Source organism: Rhinolophus ferrumequinum (assembly GCF_004115265.2).
Source record: "Rhinolophus ferrumequinum isolate MPI-CBG mRhiFer1 chromosome 15 unlocalized genomic scaffold, mRhiFer1_v1.p scaffold_54_arrow_ctg1_1, whole genome shotgun sequence".
Classification (NCBI taxonomy): domain Eukaryota; kingdom Metazoa; phylum Chordata; class Mammalia; order Chiroptera; family Rhinolophidae; genus Rhinolophus; species Rhinolophus ferrumequinum.
The window spans coordinates 16,033,266-16,050,382 of NW_022680357.1; the positions used below are offsets into that span (position 1 = coordinate 16,033,266).

At 48.8% G+C, this 17,117-nt stretch overlaps 1 protein-coding gene across 4 annotated transcripts in view; it reads left to right on the forward strand.

Moving 5' to 3' along the window:
• ACSM1 (acyl-CoA synthetase medium chain family member 1) overlaps positions 1 to 16,881 on the forward strand; it is a 33,426-nt gene extending 16,545 nt beyond the window's left edge. For all 4 annotated transcript variants that reach the window (XM_033101064.1, XM_033101063.1, XM_033101065.1 and 1 more), the window contains 9 exons: positions 1,935 to 2,094; positions 2,859 to 2,938; positions 5,062 to 5,185; positions 7,402 to 7,482; positions 7,951 to 8,052; positions 13,066 to 13,193; positions 13,966 to 14,065; positions 14,953 to 15,072; positions 16,539 to 16,881. In XM_033101064.1, the coding sequence (XP_032956955.1) occupies positions 1,935 to 2,094; positions 2,859 to 2,938; positions 5,062 to 5,185; positions 7,402 to 7,482; positions 7,951 to 8,052; positions 13,066 to 13,193; positions 13,966 to 14,065; positions 14,953 to 15,072; positions 16,539 to 16,625 (982 nt within the window). In that variant the 3' untranslated portion in view covers positions 16,626 to 16,881. The remainder of the gene's footprint in view (positions 1 to 1,934; positions 2,095 to 2,858; positions 2,939 to 5,061; positions 5,186 to 7,401; positions 7,483 to 7,950; positions 8,053 to 13,065; positions 13,194 to 13,965; positions 14,066 to 14,952; positions 15,073 to 16,538) is intronic.
• Positions 16,882 to 17,117: the final 236 nt, after the last annotated feature.

The following is a 17,117-nucleotide window of genomic DNA, read 5'->3' on the forward strand; positions in this document are numbered from 1 at the left end:
GCTGCTCTCTTTGGCTCAGACCTTGGAGGGTCTAAGCGGCGAAGGCCTGGACTCCTAAGTGTTTGCTGACAGAACCCTCCAGATGACAATGGGAGTCCTGCCCGAGCACCTTCTCAGGACGCGTGGCAGAAACGTGGGTACAGGCAGCAGGCACCTGCGAGTCGCACAAGTGACAAGCCATTGTGTCCCTGTCAGCGGTGCCAGAGCTTGGTGTGGCAAGACAGAACATTGTAGCAAATGGCCAGACGTGACAGGCCCTCTCTCCTCCTCCACAATGGGCAACTCAGACGTGGAGTGTCCCAGTCAAGAGCCGGCAGAGGAACTAATATCTAGAACCAAGCCACACCCTTTGACCTAGAATAAATAACTGTCGAGGTGGAAGCTGTGTAGCCCGTGGTTAATCATTTAACCAATTTCAAACCAAACCTCCTCTGCCCAGTGAGTAATATTCAGACCAGACCAAGTCCTATATATTTCCTAACTTATCAACCAGACCAGGGGCAGAGAAGTGGGTATCTGCGAACAGTGGGCATCTGTGCTAATGACACTCGAACAGTGCCCGCTGGAGGAACGGGGGTGGGGAGAAAGGGGGGGTGGTTCCGTGCAGTCAGAATGATATAAGCAAAGGCCCAACGATAGAAAACAGCAGCATCCACGGAACTACAGAGATTTGAGAATCGCTGGTACTCAGAGTGCCAGGTGAGGGATAAAAGGGAGGAGGAGATGGAAAGTGCGCGGGACCCAGTCCCACAGGGCCGTGTGGGCGCCGGTGTAGTTTGGGGCGTACGAGGGAAACATGGGGAGGTACTGAAAGGTTTTCAGCACGGGAGAGACCTACTCAGATTTGTGTTTTGAAAAGATCCCTGTGGCTGCAGCATGGAGAATGGGTGGGGAAAACAACAGATTGAGAAAGACCAGTTAGAAGGTGTTAGACTAATTCAGGTGCAAGGTGGTGGTGGCCTGGACAAGGTGCCAAAGACATGAAGGAAGGTGACACATGGGAGACTGCAGGAGGCAGAACAGACGGTGTGCTGGCTAGATATGGGAGAGAAGAGGCGGGAGTCGAGGTGAACGCCCAGGTTTCGGGCTGGGACAGTTTCACGGACACGAATGACATTCACTGAAATACAGAGAACACTGGAGAAGAATTAGTCCAAGTGAGGCGGCAGAGGTTAGAACCTTCTGGGTTTGAGGTGCCAGAAGAGATGTTCAGTGGACGGCTGGGGCTACAGCTCAGAACAGACGTCCCCCCGGTGAGTAACGTGGGGTGAGGGAGTGTGAGCAGCTCACCAAACCGCACCCTACTAACAGAAAACCTCCTCCGAGCCGCAGCCTGCTAATGGCAGGGTCGTCTTCTCAAGGAGTTCAGCACACAGAGGTCCCTCAGAAGCAGTAAAAGGGGCGTGAAGAAAAGAGCCACCTCCCTTTGGCTAAGTGTTTCCAGTTCCTTGCCAAGACGAAGTATTAATCAGCTTGGGTCCCCTCCCCTCTCCCTTTTCCTCTCTCTCCTGCAAATGACAAAGCCCAATGGAAACGTCTTTAAGCCAAAGAGTGAATACGGGGATTTACAAGATCGGGAAACAGAGCACTCCAGGGTTCGGTGGCAGATATAGCTGGGTGGCCTCTGGATTTGGGTTTCCTTCTCTCCACTTACAAGCTGTTTCTGTTATGTTTTGATGCTGTTCTCAGAAAGCATCCCCAAGTAGCTGCCAGCATACCCCAGGACTATATCAGTCACAGATTTGAATCCACGGGAAGAGCAGGAGACTTTGTCCCAGTGTCCCCAGCCTTAAGGGTCATTGTGGTTGAACCACCTCAAGTCCCACATGACCAGGACCTGTGGCGGGAGTGAGTCTGGAGCCCAGCACAAACCACAGCCCTTGCTCACACCCTCCCGTGGTAACACAGCTGAGACCACCATATTTTGGAGTCAGCAGGCACCTGATGCAGCTGAAGACGAGTGACATCTTCTGGTGCATGTCAGACCCAGGCTGGATTATGGCCATGATAGGGTCCATGGTGGAACCATGGACAGCAGGGTCTACAGTTTTCGTCCATGAACTGACCCAGTTTGACCCGAAGGTCATCGTAAAGGTAAGAAGACTAACTTTTCAGTAGCCACAAACTCCCAGAAGAAAACCATGTGTCAAGCTCAGACAGCTGGACCCTGGTGAGAAATAGCTTACACCCAGGTTCTGGGTTTCTCGAAATGCAAGGTGCTGAATCAATCATTGTATCAGAATCACCGGGAATATACATTTTGAGAAATTAAAGCCACCAGAACAAGCTCGGGTCTCCTGGTTCCCGGCTCCTGGGCCAGGTAGCAGGTGTGTGTATCTATGTGTGTGAGTGTGTGTCACTCAGTTTAATAAAGTATTTTAAAACAGAGCCCTGGAATTATGATGGAGCTGGTCTCTTTTCCCACGTTTAACATTTACTAGTGGTTTACTTGCCACTCTGAGCCTCAGTTTTCTCATCTGTACGATGGGAGTTCTCAGTCCTAATAGTTACTACTTCATAAGACTGTTGGGAATATTAATGAGACGATACAGGCAAAGAGTGTAACGTGCACAGCCCTGAGGCCGGCACCTAAAAAACACAGTAATTGGCAGCAGCTGCTCTTCCTATGACGTATATGTCATGGTGACAACTGAAGTCACTGGCTGACGTCTGTAAATCTGTGTCTCCACTCACACCCCAGCCTTCCATCTCAGAGGCAGACCGGCCTGTCCAGCTCTCAAAGTCCCGCGCCACCCCCACACAGACACCCAAGAGATCAGAATTTAAATGCTAGTAGTTGGCCAATAGTTTTTAATCTTAATTATGAAAGTAAAATTCCTTCTCTCCTCACTGTCTAGACAATGTTCAAATACCCCATCACTCAATGCCTTGCTGCGCCCACTGTGTTTCGAATGATTCTGCAACAGAATTTCGCCAGGTACGGTAGAAGGGGCTTGGTCGTAGCAACAATTGTTGGGTAGGATTTGAGGGAATCTGAAGCACTGTGGTCTGACTGTTTTAAACTCTGGTTCCTTAAGGGGTGTGTGTGTGTGTGTGTGTGTGTGTGTGAACTGTGAGTAGTGATAAATATCAGCCAGCCTAATTAGTTTATTACGCAGGACTCAGAGATCCAATCGAAGCAGTCAGTGTGGGTTTTTCTTTTTTAAACATTCTTACTGTGAAATGACAAACATACAGAAAAATACGAGACATGAATGTACAGATTAAGGAATTGTTGAAAATAAAACACCTGTGGAACCAGTCAATCCAAATCACAAAACGAGAGCTCTGCCAGCACGCGAGACCATTGCCACTAATGGAAGCCACTGTCTCTTTCATGGTCTTTATTTTCCCTATAGTTTACCTCCTAAGGAAACTGCCCTAAACAAATCACTCTATTTTACTTGCTTTTGAATGTTACACGTGTAATCGCACATTATTCTGTAATATCTGGCTTCTTTTTTCAACCTTATATTTCTAAGATGTGTCCACATTACAGCATATTGCTATAGCTAATTTTCATTGCTGCGGCTAATTTGCATTGTTGTATATATAATATCCTATTTTATGGAAATTCCACTTTTTTTTTTTATCAGTTCTACCGTGAATGGACATTTGGGTCGTTTTCATTTTGGAACGAGTGATGATTTGTGGAATTCTAGCACAATTGCCCAGGTGCACATCACCTTGCATTCACGTGGCATTTTCCTAGGAGAGAAACTGCTAGGTGCCTGGCACTAATTCTATTTTCCAGAGTATCCAATAAGTGTATGCTCCCATTATTTCCACACCCTTGGCTGTATTTGTTCTGGTCAAAATTTTTCAATGTTCGCCAATCTCATGGATGCACAGGGTTATTTTGTTATAGTTTTGTTTCTGCATTTACCCGTGTTTGTGGATTTTTAGCTAAGCTGAACCTAGTGAACCTTAAGTACCTTTTAGAGAGTCTGAAAGGGAAATGGCTGCTTCAAAAATCAGAGCTAACATGCTGTAGACATGGAGTTGAAATAGCCGAGTTCAACAACTACCCTTATAAAGCCCGCTCTGAAATACAACTCGATTTTATTCAGGAAGCCTCAATCTGGCTGGATTCTGTTTCCATCTGTATTTCAAAGCTTATACCACAGCCACTTTTTGCAACATTCCCCAGTAAAAATCCAACCAGGGCACAACGAGTGACTCCACTGGAAACTCTGCCCACTTTATCTACGCTGGAGAAAGCTCCAGAAGGAGGAGGAAGACATGTCCTGTGGAAGCAGCCCTCCTGTGCATCACTCTGGATGGTGTACCAGGAGAGGGTGACAAGGTTGGGGATGTGAACCTGGTGTCAGCCACGTCCCTCCTCCCCAAGAGCTGGCCGGGCTCAGCCTCGTGCCAGCTGCTTCTCAGACCTCAATCACTTCTGCCCATCTCCTTCAGGGAATCCATCCTTACTTTGTGATGGCTTTGGTACTAGTTACGGAAATTTCCGTGGGGAATGTGGAGGGGAGAAGGTACGGGACGCGGTGTGCCTGCTACGTGTGTTCACAGCACACTTTTCTGTTCGCTCCCAAATCCCTTCTCTCGGGGCTGTTACCTGTGACCCCTCCTCTTTCCTTACACTCGGCCCCATCTTCCCTGACACCCGACCCCTAACTTGCTTTCTCCACGCAGAAGCACCAAAGCCCTTCGGTTCACAGAACCCCACTTTCCACGGAAGGCTGGAAGTGCGCCCCGTGATGGTTTATAAAAATCTCTCTCTTACCCTCTTGGACGGCTGCTTCCCTAAGACAAGGGCTGACAAACACAGCTTTACCTTGTGTTACATCCACATCCAAATGGGATTTGAAGCTCCCGAGTTGGAGCCATTAGCGTCGCTCGCAACCCACCACCCCCGGGGCCTGAAGAGCTAACAGGGGGCTGACAGGAATGAAGGGCTTGGCCGTGGCCATCAGTACACTGGCCAGAAGGCACGTGAGACAGCCAGGAAGCAGAAGGATGGACGGTCCACAGGACAACGCTGCGAGCCACCACGCCCGCGGCCAGGTCTGAGGCTCGGCTGATACCTTGCTGTCCCCTAAGTCTCAGGTTCCCCACCCTGGAGTACTGCTGGTGTGGCGGCGAGGCCCTGCTGCCCGAAGAGCAGCACAAGTGGAGACAAGAGACGGGCATCCAGCTCACCCAGATCTACGGACAGTCGGAAACGGTAGGTGGAGGGTCCCCGCTGGGCCAGTCAGGATGTGCCCGACCCTGAGCCCCGAGTATGTGCAGAGGCCCCCACTGTGTGCACAGCCTCACTCGTATCCATGGGAGGCTCCAGATGTCCAGGCTCATTGGCCCCCTCGTCAGTTTGCAGACAGACAATTCACACCCAGCTCATCAACCTTCAAGACACCAGTGGGTCGAAGGCTACTGGGCGGAAACTTAACAAGGCGTCTAGGCCATCGTGCTATGTCCCCGTGACCAGGGGACCGAGAGGCGAGGACCATGGAGGTGCGCTCCAGCAACATGGAGCCCACCACCCCAAGTCCTGCCCACGTCACCATCCCTTCCCAGGGCAGTGACCGCAGGGACAGGCCAGAGCCGGCCCCAGGACTTCATTCCTGGACGCTGATGAGGCCAGCGCACAGGTTTGACTGGGAGACACTGGCAGGAGCGGAAGCAGCAGAGCCTTTCTTATGTAATACATCAAATACGCACACACACACACACACACACACACACACACACGAGTGCACACGCACAGTGGGATCCCAAAGAATGGCACTGAGCAGGCAGCTGGCAGGGTATTCAGACCATCACACCTGTCTGCAGCCAAAAGGACTTCACCAGTGATGGCCTGAGTGGGTGTCTCTCTTCCAACATTCTCGGTCCATTTCTGACACTGGACAGAGCCACGTCCCCCCACCTCCCTCCCCATCACCCCTTTTAGCTGACAGAGGGACGACTGCCATCTCAGGACCTGTCGCAACGTGGCTGTGTTCGTACCAATTCACATCCTTATCTGACTTTCTCTTTTGCAAAGAAAATAGAAATTCGTCACTTAGTTGGTCTGCTTCCAGAGCTGAGATATGGGAAGACTCTGCGCCTGTCCCGGCCTGGCTCCCCGTTTATTATTTGGACAAGGAGGAGTGTGGGGTGAGAACCCCAGTCCCTTTGCATCTATTATTTGAAACAACAGAACACCCCCTCACACCTCAAAGCACTTTCACACCGACTCACTCATCTGTGCAATGTCGTCCACGTGCCCGAAGTGTGAGCGCAACATAGCAGAGGGGTAAGACCGTCCTCTCCTGGGAGCCCAGACCCCAGGCCAAGTCTCAGCCTTGCCAACTCCCCACTTCACGACCACAGGCATGCCACTGGCCCTTCTAGACACTCAGCTTCCCCAGCTGCAACATGGCAGCTAGAATGCCAGTCATGCCCGGGCTGCGATGAGGGAAATGAAAGTACGGGTAACGCTCTGGCCACCGTGCCCGGCCCCAATCTAGGTTCACATGGCAGTGCATGCTGCTGGTGAGGTAGGGGGTGAGCTAGATGCTGGGAGAGCAGAGATGAATGGGGTAATCTGTGTCCCCAGGAAGCCTGTTCTCTACGGAGGGAAACAGAAACCCCGGAATAAGTCTGATGCCCTGTTGGCTACAATAGAAATGTGGGGGGAAATACTACAGAAGGAGAACTGCCAGCTGGCTTCTCTTGGGGCCTGCGGACTAGCTGCTTGAACTAAGTTGCTCGTCCAACGTGCTTGGTGGGCGCTCATCACTGTGCGGGGTCCCCCGTACTCCCACAGGCACCCTGAGAGGGGAGTGTTACAGTGATCCCCCTTTGACAGAGGAGGAGATCCAGGGCACACAGCAGGTGAGCGCCGGGGTCGAGATTCAAACGCTGGTCTGTGTGACGGGAAAGCGCTCAGCTGTAGAAAGAATGGTATTTTAGGGGCTATGAAGGAGGTAAAGAAAGATTCGTCAGGAAGGTAAATCAGGATGGGGCAGAGGTAGCAGAAGTTAACGCTCGAAATAATTTCAACGCTGTCCTGAGTATAGTTGAGGCGGGAGTCCTATCACTACTGAACAGCCCTGAGAAAACGTTTGTTAAACGGACCCATGACCTCCCACTGCCCAGCGGGCACGTGCCTGGCAGGCAGTGGGCACTCCACCACCCACGACACATGCCCACCGCCCGGAGCTCACTGCTAGGCCTCCCCGCAGCGGCTCGCACAGGCCCAGCCCAGGGCCGGCTTAGCACATGTCTGAGCCGAACATCGACACAGAACTGGGTCGATGTCGTGAGCCGAGAACCCCGACCTTGGAGCTTCCGCATCAAATGGCATCTGTGAGCAGCAGGGCTGCTGTGCGTGGGTCTTGCTGCTTTGGGATCAGCCTGGACTCTGTGAAGACCCCTATTGTCTTTCTTTTGTGACAGGGCATAACGTGCAGCACTCCCAGGGGAATGAAGGTCAAGCCTGGTTCCTTGGGGAAACCCATCCCACCCTTCGACATTCAGGTCTGGCCCAAAAGGCACTGGCTGGGGGCAGTGAGGGCGCAGCCAGGACTGGTCCCTCGTGGGACACCGGGCGGCAGAAGCAGCCGTGCCGCCAGCCCAGTTGTCCTTGCTTCTCTCCTCCTATTTTCCCGCCAATGTCCTGGGGAGGTTGCAGTAGTGCAGCTCCCGGTGATGGCCGAGGCCTCACACCAGAGGACGGGGCAGCTCTCTCCACCAGTGGCTTTCCCTGCTCAGGGTCCTCTTGCCCGAAGACACACTGCGATGTCTGTACATCGGGAAACAAACAGACCCATGACTTGGGTTTCACCAGGAGCTGATTTCAAAGACTTTTGAGTTCTCTTCTATTTTCGGACAGGGCTCCTCCCCAGGGATCCCCAGTGGTGTCGCGTGAACAAGTCAGGCACTACTTGGAGGGGGGATAGAAAGGGGGGGGCCTGCAGGGTGGGATTCACTGGCCTCTCGCTCCAGATCATCGACGACACGGGCAACGTCCTGCCGCCCAACACCGAAGGCAACATTGGCATCAGGATCAAGCCCACCAGGCCCATAGGCCTCTTCATGGGCTACGAGGTAAGGGAGCCCCCAGCCCCCTTCCCGGCCTGGAAGGAACAAAGCCGGTGATGAGGCAGCGGACTCTCCGGAGTCGCCTTCACGTCTCCCTTTGTTTGCGCCAACTGAAGGAAGCCTGTTCCCATCAGTCTCAAAGCTCAGGCTGTGTCCCCACGTCCCTTCCTGTCCTAACCCATCGGGCCCTTATGGGTAGACGGATGGATTAGAAAGAAGCCTGGCTTCAGAGCCACCAGACTTGGGGGCCACTGATCTTCTGTGGTTAAGAGGAAGGCTCTGACCAGGTTCAAATGCCACCACCATCCAGCCCTGGGAGCCCAACAGGGTGTGAACAAGTCTTTGTAACTTCGCTCAGCCGCCAGGGGGCGCCTCACTTTACGGAGAAAGAAACTGCAGGTTGGAAGAGTTACGTGACTTGCTGGTGTCCAATAAACGGCAGGGCTGGGATTCAAACCCATGTCCTTTGGGCCCCAAACCCGAAAGAAATCTGGGGATTACAGAAAACTGTGAGAGGCTCTAGGAAAACCTGTTGACACTCTTGATCAGACAAACTCTAGCCCTCCTAGGTTAGTAAAGGCCACTAAGGAAATTCTCAGCATCCGAGATTGGCCATGGAAGCGTGGACCCCCCTGAGACTGATCTCAGGCTCCATCTGCTTTCTCCAAAAGAAAAGCCGTGGGAGGCTCTCTGGGTATCACTGCTGCCCTCACTCCGTGACCTCCAGGGAGCGCTGCTCCGAGAGGGGTGACCCCTCACCCTAAAGCAAACATGCACGCTTTAGGCTCAGTTCGCAGGAGCAGTTTTAAGCTAGGATAAAAGAGAAAATAAACACAGACTAACATATTTATAGATCAGGGATTTTCAACCCGGCCTGCAAGTCAGAGCCATTTGAGAAGTCTTGTTTGTTTGTTTTGTTTTGTTTTTAATTAATGCTTGGATCCAACAGAGAGTTTGGTTAAGCTGAACAGGGGTGGTCCGGGGCTATGACTTCTATTTTTATTTTTTTAACTGGACATGACATATATTATTTTGCAAAGATGTCCTCACATATGCTCACACCTAGTATCTCATTTCACATGCTGTCATGACAATGAAATGGAATTGCTGGGTCACATCTATGCTTCATTTTTCAAGAAACTGCCAAAACGTTTTCCATGTCACTGCATCAGTTTACGTTCACATCAACAACGCACAAGGGTTCCAGTTTCTCCACATCCTTCCCCACACTTGCTATTTTCAGGGTTGGGTTTTAGTTTCCTTTTGTTTGATTGTAGCCACCCTAATGAATGTGAAGTGGTATCTCATTGTGATTTTGATTTGCATTTTATCTTCTCCGCAGAATTGTCTATTGAAGTCCTTTGCCTATTTTGTTTTTTAACTTTTATTTATTTAAGTGTGTTTTTCCGGGACCCATCAGCTCCAAGTCAAGTAGTTGTTTCAATTAGTTGTGGAGGGCGCAGCTCACAGTGGCCCGTGTGGGGATCGAACCAGCAACTTTGTTGTTAAGAGCCCTGCGCTCTAACCAACTGAGCTAACCGGCTGCCCCCTTTGCCCATTTCTTAATTGGGTTGTTTTGTTATTGCATGGTAAGAGTTTTTTATTCTGAATATTAACAGTCTAGATGTTAATTAATCTCTGATCAGATATATGCTTAGCAAATATTTTCTCTATTCTGTGGGCTGTCTTTTCACTCTCCTGATAGAATCTTTGGATGCACAGTGTTTTAATTTGGTAAAGAACATTTCATCTATTTGTTTCTTTCACTGTTTGTCCTTTTGGTGTCAATAAATCATTGCCAAATCCAAAGTCATGAAGATTGTCCCCTCTGTTTTCTTCTAAGAGTTTTATCATTTTCAGCTCCTATGTTTAGGTTTCTTATCCATTTTGAGTTAATTTTTGTATGTGTTGTGAAGCAGCTTCATTCTTTTGCATGTGGGCATCCAAGTTTCCCGGCATCATTAGGTTAAAAGATTGTCCTTTCCCACTGAATATCTTGGCACCTTTGTCTAAAGCAATTGACAATATATGTGAGGGTTTCCTTCTGGGTTCTCTATTCTACTCCCATGGTCCATATGTCTGATTTTATGCCAGTTTCACATTGTTTTGATTACTGTATCTCTGTAGTAAAATTTTGAAATCAGGAGTACAAGTCCTTGAACTTTCTTCTTTTAAATAAAAGACTGTTGGGGCTATTTGGGATCCCTTGAGATTTTATATGAACTTTAGGATGGGTATTTTTATTTCTATAAAAAAACACCACAGATTTTGACAGGGGTTGCTTTGAATCCGTGGGTCACTTTGGGTAGTGCTGCTGTCTCAATATTAAATCTCTAGCCAATGACTGTGGAAGGGCTTTCCATTTATGTGTCCTTTCATTTCTTCAGGCAATAATTTTTAGTTTTCAGTGAAACCTTGCACTTTCTTGACTAAATTTATTCTTAGTATTGTATTCCTTTTCCTGATACTGTCAATAGAATAGTTTTCTTAATTTCCTTTGTTCATATATAATTTTACTGCCTTCAATTAGTTCTTTGTCCATTTTTTTTCTCTTAGTTCCTTGGCCATATTTCACACACTTTTTTTTTTCAGCAGTGGTCACCATTTTATTTTATTTTATAAGCATAGTTGGTATGCATTATATTAGTTTCAGGTGTACAATATAGTGATTTGACATTTATATACCTTAAGTAACACGTTTGATTTAAGTGATTTGTCTCGTGAGTCTGATGTCTGGACTTCCTCAGGCATAGTTTCTGTCAATTAACTTTATTTCTTTGAATGAACCATGTCTCCTGTTTCTTTGTAGGCCCCACGATTTCTCCGTTGAAATTTGGGCCTTTCACTGTAATAATGTGGTCGGTCACTCTGGAAATCAGATTCTCCCGCTTCCCTCGGGAGGGAGGTTGCTGGAGTGGTTTCTTTTGTTTTTTGACTGCTGAGGCTATCGTCATAGTAGTCCTTTGCTTTGAGACTTCCTTTTTATGTTTTTGGTTTTTTTGCAAAGACTGTGGTTTGTTATGCGTGACCATTGAAATTTCTGATCCTTTAGCTCATGTTCAGTGAATGTTTCAGAGATTTCCTTGAGTGCCAGGAGCTCAAACAAAGAAAAACATGAACAACCAAAGAAAGGAGCGAACGAGCGCTGTACAGATCGGCTCTGTGCTGGGGGCCTCCTTCACCACTCAGCTGAGCTCATTCTGAGCCTAAGAACGAGCAGCCTGAGCTGAAAGCTGAAGGTCTTGAGACTTTTCTGAGAGATGCATCTTGCCTGGTGCACGGCTCTCTAAACTCCCCCGTATACATATCTGTCTTGAATATCCTAAATTCCCCCCCAAAATCTCAGCCCAGCTTCTCATCCAGACCTGAAGGCCAACTGGATCTCTCCCATGATCTCTGGCCTCGGGCATCTTTAGTTTTGTAGTCAGCCTGGTAGCTTCTAGGAGCAGTGCCACTGCTTTCCCCACTGGTATTCTGACTTCTGTGAAGTGAATGCAGTTCTCCAGGTATCCCCAGACAGGTGAGACCATATGCACACAATCACTATTATTTTACTTTAAAATATTTGTTTAAAAATTTTTTTTGATCGATATTGCAAGTGAAAAACAGTTTCACTTGCCAAAAAGAGAAGGCAATTATAACCACAACTATAACACAAAGAAAACGATTTCCTGAAGTCCCGGATAAATCCTGTTCTCACTAAAAGATCTGATCTTGAAACGGAACTTCCTCTTGGAACTTCCAGAGCTTTTCAAAACACGTCAGATGGTCTCCTTGATATAATCAGAACAACTGGAAGGACAGCTTGCAAAAAGGGATGGGATTCAATGTTTCTCTTTAAATGTTTTTTACTGGAACCTCTTACAATCATTTCATATTCCACAAGAGGGATGACCCCAACACATTGCTTAGAGACAAAGTGCACACGCTGTAGAGCAAGAATTAAATTCAGACACCAGGCCTCCCCCTGACCAGCTGAGTGACTCTGAGCAAGTTATTCGCCTCTCTGAGCGTCAGTTTCCTCTTCTGTTAAATGGGCTAGAGACACGTCATCCTCACACCAAACCTGCGTACCAACGTTCATCGCAGCTTTATCCATCACAGCTAAACACTGGAAAGAACTCAGATACCCTTCAATGGGTGAGTGGCTAAGCAAACTACGGTTTGTCCCTGACATGAACTCCCGTTCAGCCATAAATATGGAAACGTACTGGTGGACACAACCACGTGGATGACTCTCGACAGACTCATTCTGAGTGAAAAAAGAGCCCATCCCAAAGGCCACATATGTGATTCCTGCTTAGGTACCATTCTTAAAAATGACAAAACTATAAAGACGGAGAAAAGATTAAGGGACGTGGAGGGGGGAAGGGGAGGGAAGAAGAAGCAGGGGTTGGATATAAACGAGCAACACGAGACATTGCACTGACTGTGCTGCTAGATGCACAAACCTACACAGAAGATACAATTGCATAGGACTAGATACTCACACACACACACACACACACGCGCTGACTACAGGGAGAAAATGAGAAAACCTGAGCAAGACTGGAGTATTGCAGCGACCACAATATCCTGGTTCTGAACTATAGTTTTGCAAGATGTGACCACTGGGGGAAATTGGGTAAAGGGTACAATGGGATCTCTCTGTTACTTCTTCTAACTGCAAGCAAATCTACAATGATCTTAAAAGTTGAATTACAGGCTTCATAGACTTTCTGTGAGGATGAGCTGAGACAGTGTTTGGAGAAGAAAACTCAGTCAGAGAACGTTTACTGACACCTCCCATCTGTGCAGCTACCGTGTGACATATCAAGTCAGTAAGATTCTGTCCACTCATTGACCAGTAACATGTACTGAGTGTTTGGATGTAACGAGAATGGACTCGGAGAGATTAAAATACTTGCAGAGGCACCAGATAGAGTGAGAAGCAGGATTCAACCCCAGATCCTAGCCCCAGGTTGCAGCTAAACATCTCTGAACGCACTGCCTTCCACAAGAGTCCCTTTCTCTTTGCAGGATGACCCAGTGAAGACAGCCAAAGTTGAGTGTGGGGACTTTTACAACACCGGGGACAGAGGAACTATTGATGAAGAGGGCTACCTCTGGTTCTTGGGGAGGAGCGATGACGTCATCATTACCGCTGGGTAGGTGTGGCTGAGTGGGAGCCAGGAGCTATCCCCGAGTGCCGGGTGGGGTCTAGCTTGCTAGCCACTGCTCCATGCATTGGGGAATGGCACCCTCGGCCTACTTCTGAACAGAGCCGTGTCTACAGGGCCCTGGCCCAGGTTCTCTGTGCACCTCCCTCAACTCCTGCCTCCAGAAGAATCCACCAGAAAGTTCAAGAAGGTCTGGAAGTGCAATCACAACAAGATGCTGGGGGGAGGGAATAGAATGGGGAAGGGAGACCTTGTTTTGGTCCCTATTGTTTCCTATTGGTTGGGGGAAATTATTTGTGAAAGTCCTCTCCTTAGAGCGTTGTAAAACCCAGAAGATGCCGTTGTTATGCCCATCTCACAGATGAGAAAACTGAGTCACTGACCAGTGAAGTAAATTGCCTAAAGTTTCAAAGCTAGCACAGGGTGAAGCCCAGATTTGAACTGAGGTAGTCCTGGGAGCCAGCTCCCTGTGCCAATCCCCAGGGCTCCGCGAGGACAGCTTTCCCCCTGGTCCCTCACCAGAGGCAGTGAGGGGAGAAGCTCTGGGAGCGTGTGAGCCTCGTGTTTCTGAAACCCGGAAAGCACAGGTCTCCACGTTTTGGTCCCACTACACGGCCTTTTCACAGACCTCTGGCTCCTCGTGACAGTTGCCCTTTGTGCCAGGCAAGTTGTGACCTTCTCAAACATGAGATTGAAGGGCCCGGGTCATTCCAGCCCTGGCACCTGCCCCGAATCAGAGAAGGAACCATTGGTCCCGCAGGTACCGGATCGGGCCCTCAGAGGTGGAGAACGCCCTGGCGGAGCACCCGGCGGTGGCTGAGTCAGCTGTGGTGAGCAGCCCGGACCCGATCCGAGGGCAGGTGAGGACGACGCGGAGGTTATCGTGTGTGCGTGCGTGTGTGTGCGTGTGTGTGTGTGTGTGTGTGCTGGAAGGCGGGCGGGGCGCGGGAGAAACTTCTAGACCACAGCTACCCAGACTCTGCCTAGGGTGGAGGGAGGGGCATGGTCGGTGTGCGTGGGGCATTTATACTGTGTAGCCAGCAGGAGGCACTGTTGGCATCACCTGTGCCTGAAAATAGAGGGTGAGGAGTGTTTTGATAGCAGCTAACATTCATTGCGCCCTCACTATGTGCCGGCTCATTTAACCCTCACACAACCGAATGAGTTAAAGCTTCTTATTCTACCTTTCTGTAGATAAGGGAACAGGCAAACAGAAGTTAAATCACTTGCCCAGATCACACAGTGGTGGGGCCGGGATGGGAATCTGAGCAGTCTGGTCTAGAGCCTGCGTTCACGGAATCAACAAGTATTTATTGAGCACCTACTATGTGCCAGGCCCTGTGCAGTTAAAGGGGCCATGAATAATAATATAAAAATAACTTAGCGACAACTGTCAAATACCCAGAAGGTCCAAGTCACAGAACTGAACGTAGAACAATAGTAAAAATGATACGGATAATAACGAAGTTACACCAGCTGCAGGTTTTATATGTACTATCTCGTGGAATCTGTACCTAAACCCGAAGAGGGATGACCCTGTGCTGTCCCCGGGCCACAGAGAAGGACTCAGAGGTTAAGTAATTCCCAAGGCAGAGTGGAAATTGGACGCGTTGGCATCTCAGCTTGCTCCTGTCTTTTTCCAAAGGCTCCCAGGTCAACTCGTGTTTCCTGTCATTAGATAAACATTCACTTTGTAAACTAGATGGTTGGCTGGCACTCACCCTGAGCCTCTGGTTCTGCACTGCAGGTGGTGAAGGCATTTGTGGTCCTGACCCCCCAGTTTGTGTCCCAGGATCCGGAGCAGCTCACCAAGGAGCTGCAGCAACATGTGAAGTCAGTGACGGCCCCGTACAAGTACCCGAGGAAGGTGAGAGAGGGCAGGTGCTTCCTCCTTTCCTGTGCTCTGCCGCCCCGAGTCTGGGAGGCGAAGCTTAAACAGCCGACAGAACTAGCGTTTTCCTCTGCAGAAGAAGCAATTTGGCTTATGGGTGGAGTGGAGCCAACTGTATTAGATGGAACCTCTATCCTGTGTCCAAAACCCTCAAGGAATCCATTGCTGGCACGATAACCTGAGGGCAAAAAAATCAGACAAGTGCCCACGCTACCCGAGAAGTTATTTAAAATCTTTGACAACTAGAAAAAGATATCCAATTTAGCAGCTTCCAAACTATTTTTAAACATGGTTCATACCAGGAAACATATTCACTATTGCAACTCAATACATATTCACATACAGAACAAATGAATGTTAACGAAATGATATTTATCCTTACAACATGCCATCCACTCTAATATTTTTTATTCTCCTTCATTTGTTTTAAATGCTGTGTGCAAATGACAAAAATGTCCTATAGAGAAATGATTACATTATTTGTGAAATTTAATATTATCCTCTCATTTAAAATGATGATGCAGAGCTTTCATTTTTAACATAAAGATATCACAAAATATTAAGAGAAAAAAGTGGGCTCTAAAAGAATATACTATACGTTATATCATCCTATTTGTTTAAAAACAAAGTTTGAAAGGATACATATGCCAAAAAGGTAACATTTCCTCCCATTGCTATAATACTTTGCTACATTGTCTGACCGTTTCTAGTCAGTACCTATTGTAAAGCTAAGCAGCTCACATTTACTGAATAGTTACTCCCTGTGCCAGGCCCTGGACTCAATGCTTTACATGCATTTCTACTTCATTTAATCCTTTCTACAACCCGAGATGGTCTAATCATCCTGATTTATGGACAGGACACTGAGGCTCAGAGATGCAATGTAAATTGCCTGAGATTAGAGTTGATAAAAGGTAGAGCTGGAGCTCAAACCCACGTGTAGCAACAAAGTTCTTGCTTCCGATATTAGCTCTACTGCCTCCAGCATGGAAGATGTGTACCAGTTAGGACCGGCCAGATAATATTGTGGGTAACAAACAGCCCCCAAGCCTTAGCGGCTTATTCTAAGGAAGGTATGTATCTTCCTTGCTCATGGTCTGTGTCCACCATGATTCTCTTGGGACCAGGACAAATGAGCAGCCACCATGTAGGTACCTGCTAGGTGCTATCAGAGATGGTGGCCAGTGTCAATGCTTCCAGACTCTTCCGTTAGAGGTGACATGCTTCACCACATTTCATTAGTCAAAGCATGTCACAGGGCTGCAGCCAACTTCCAGGGGTCAGGAGGAAAACCTGACATACTTGGTAGGCCCCGAGTTAAGGCCATCACATAAGTGCCAGCCTGTCTGGGGGGCTGTGCAGGGGTAAAGGACGGGAGTGGGGGGGCTGGCAGGAAATGACTGTGGGGCTCAGCCAGGATGGTTTGCTTTTCTCCCCACCAGGTGGAGTTTGTCCCCAAGCTGCCCAAAACTGTCACTGGCAAGATTAGAAGAAATGAACTTCGAAAAAAGGAGTTTGGTCAGATGTAAGCGGCAATCAACTCAGAACCCGCTTCTGAGTGTGACTGGGGGTAAATCCCTGGCTGCCTCAGTTTCCCCACTCTGGTGGCGGTGTTGAGAGAGTTGATTTGGAAGGGTCCCAGACTGGCAGCATTCCAGCATTTTTGTTCTTTTAAATTAACATCAGTCACTATCCTACCTCCAAGTCTCCTGTCCCTTGGATTGCCCAGGTGAGCGCTCAGATTGGGGCTGGAGGTAATAAAATACTGATGTCAGCATCACCGGATACCCTGTGTTGTGCCTTCGTTCTGTACACGAGCTTGTGTTAAATGCGGTCCCTCCATAGTTCTCCTCAACCCACAGTGGAGAGAGCACAGGGGGCCCGATTCTCCCTCCTGGCTCGTGTTCCCGGTGGCCCTGCACATCCGGCAGAGGACCAGACCCAGAGGTCCAGAGTGATACTCCAAGCAGCTCCAGGCCCCTGCCGCTGCTGGATCCCAGCCTCGGCCCCGCATGGGTGAG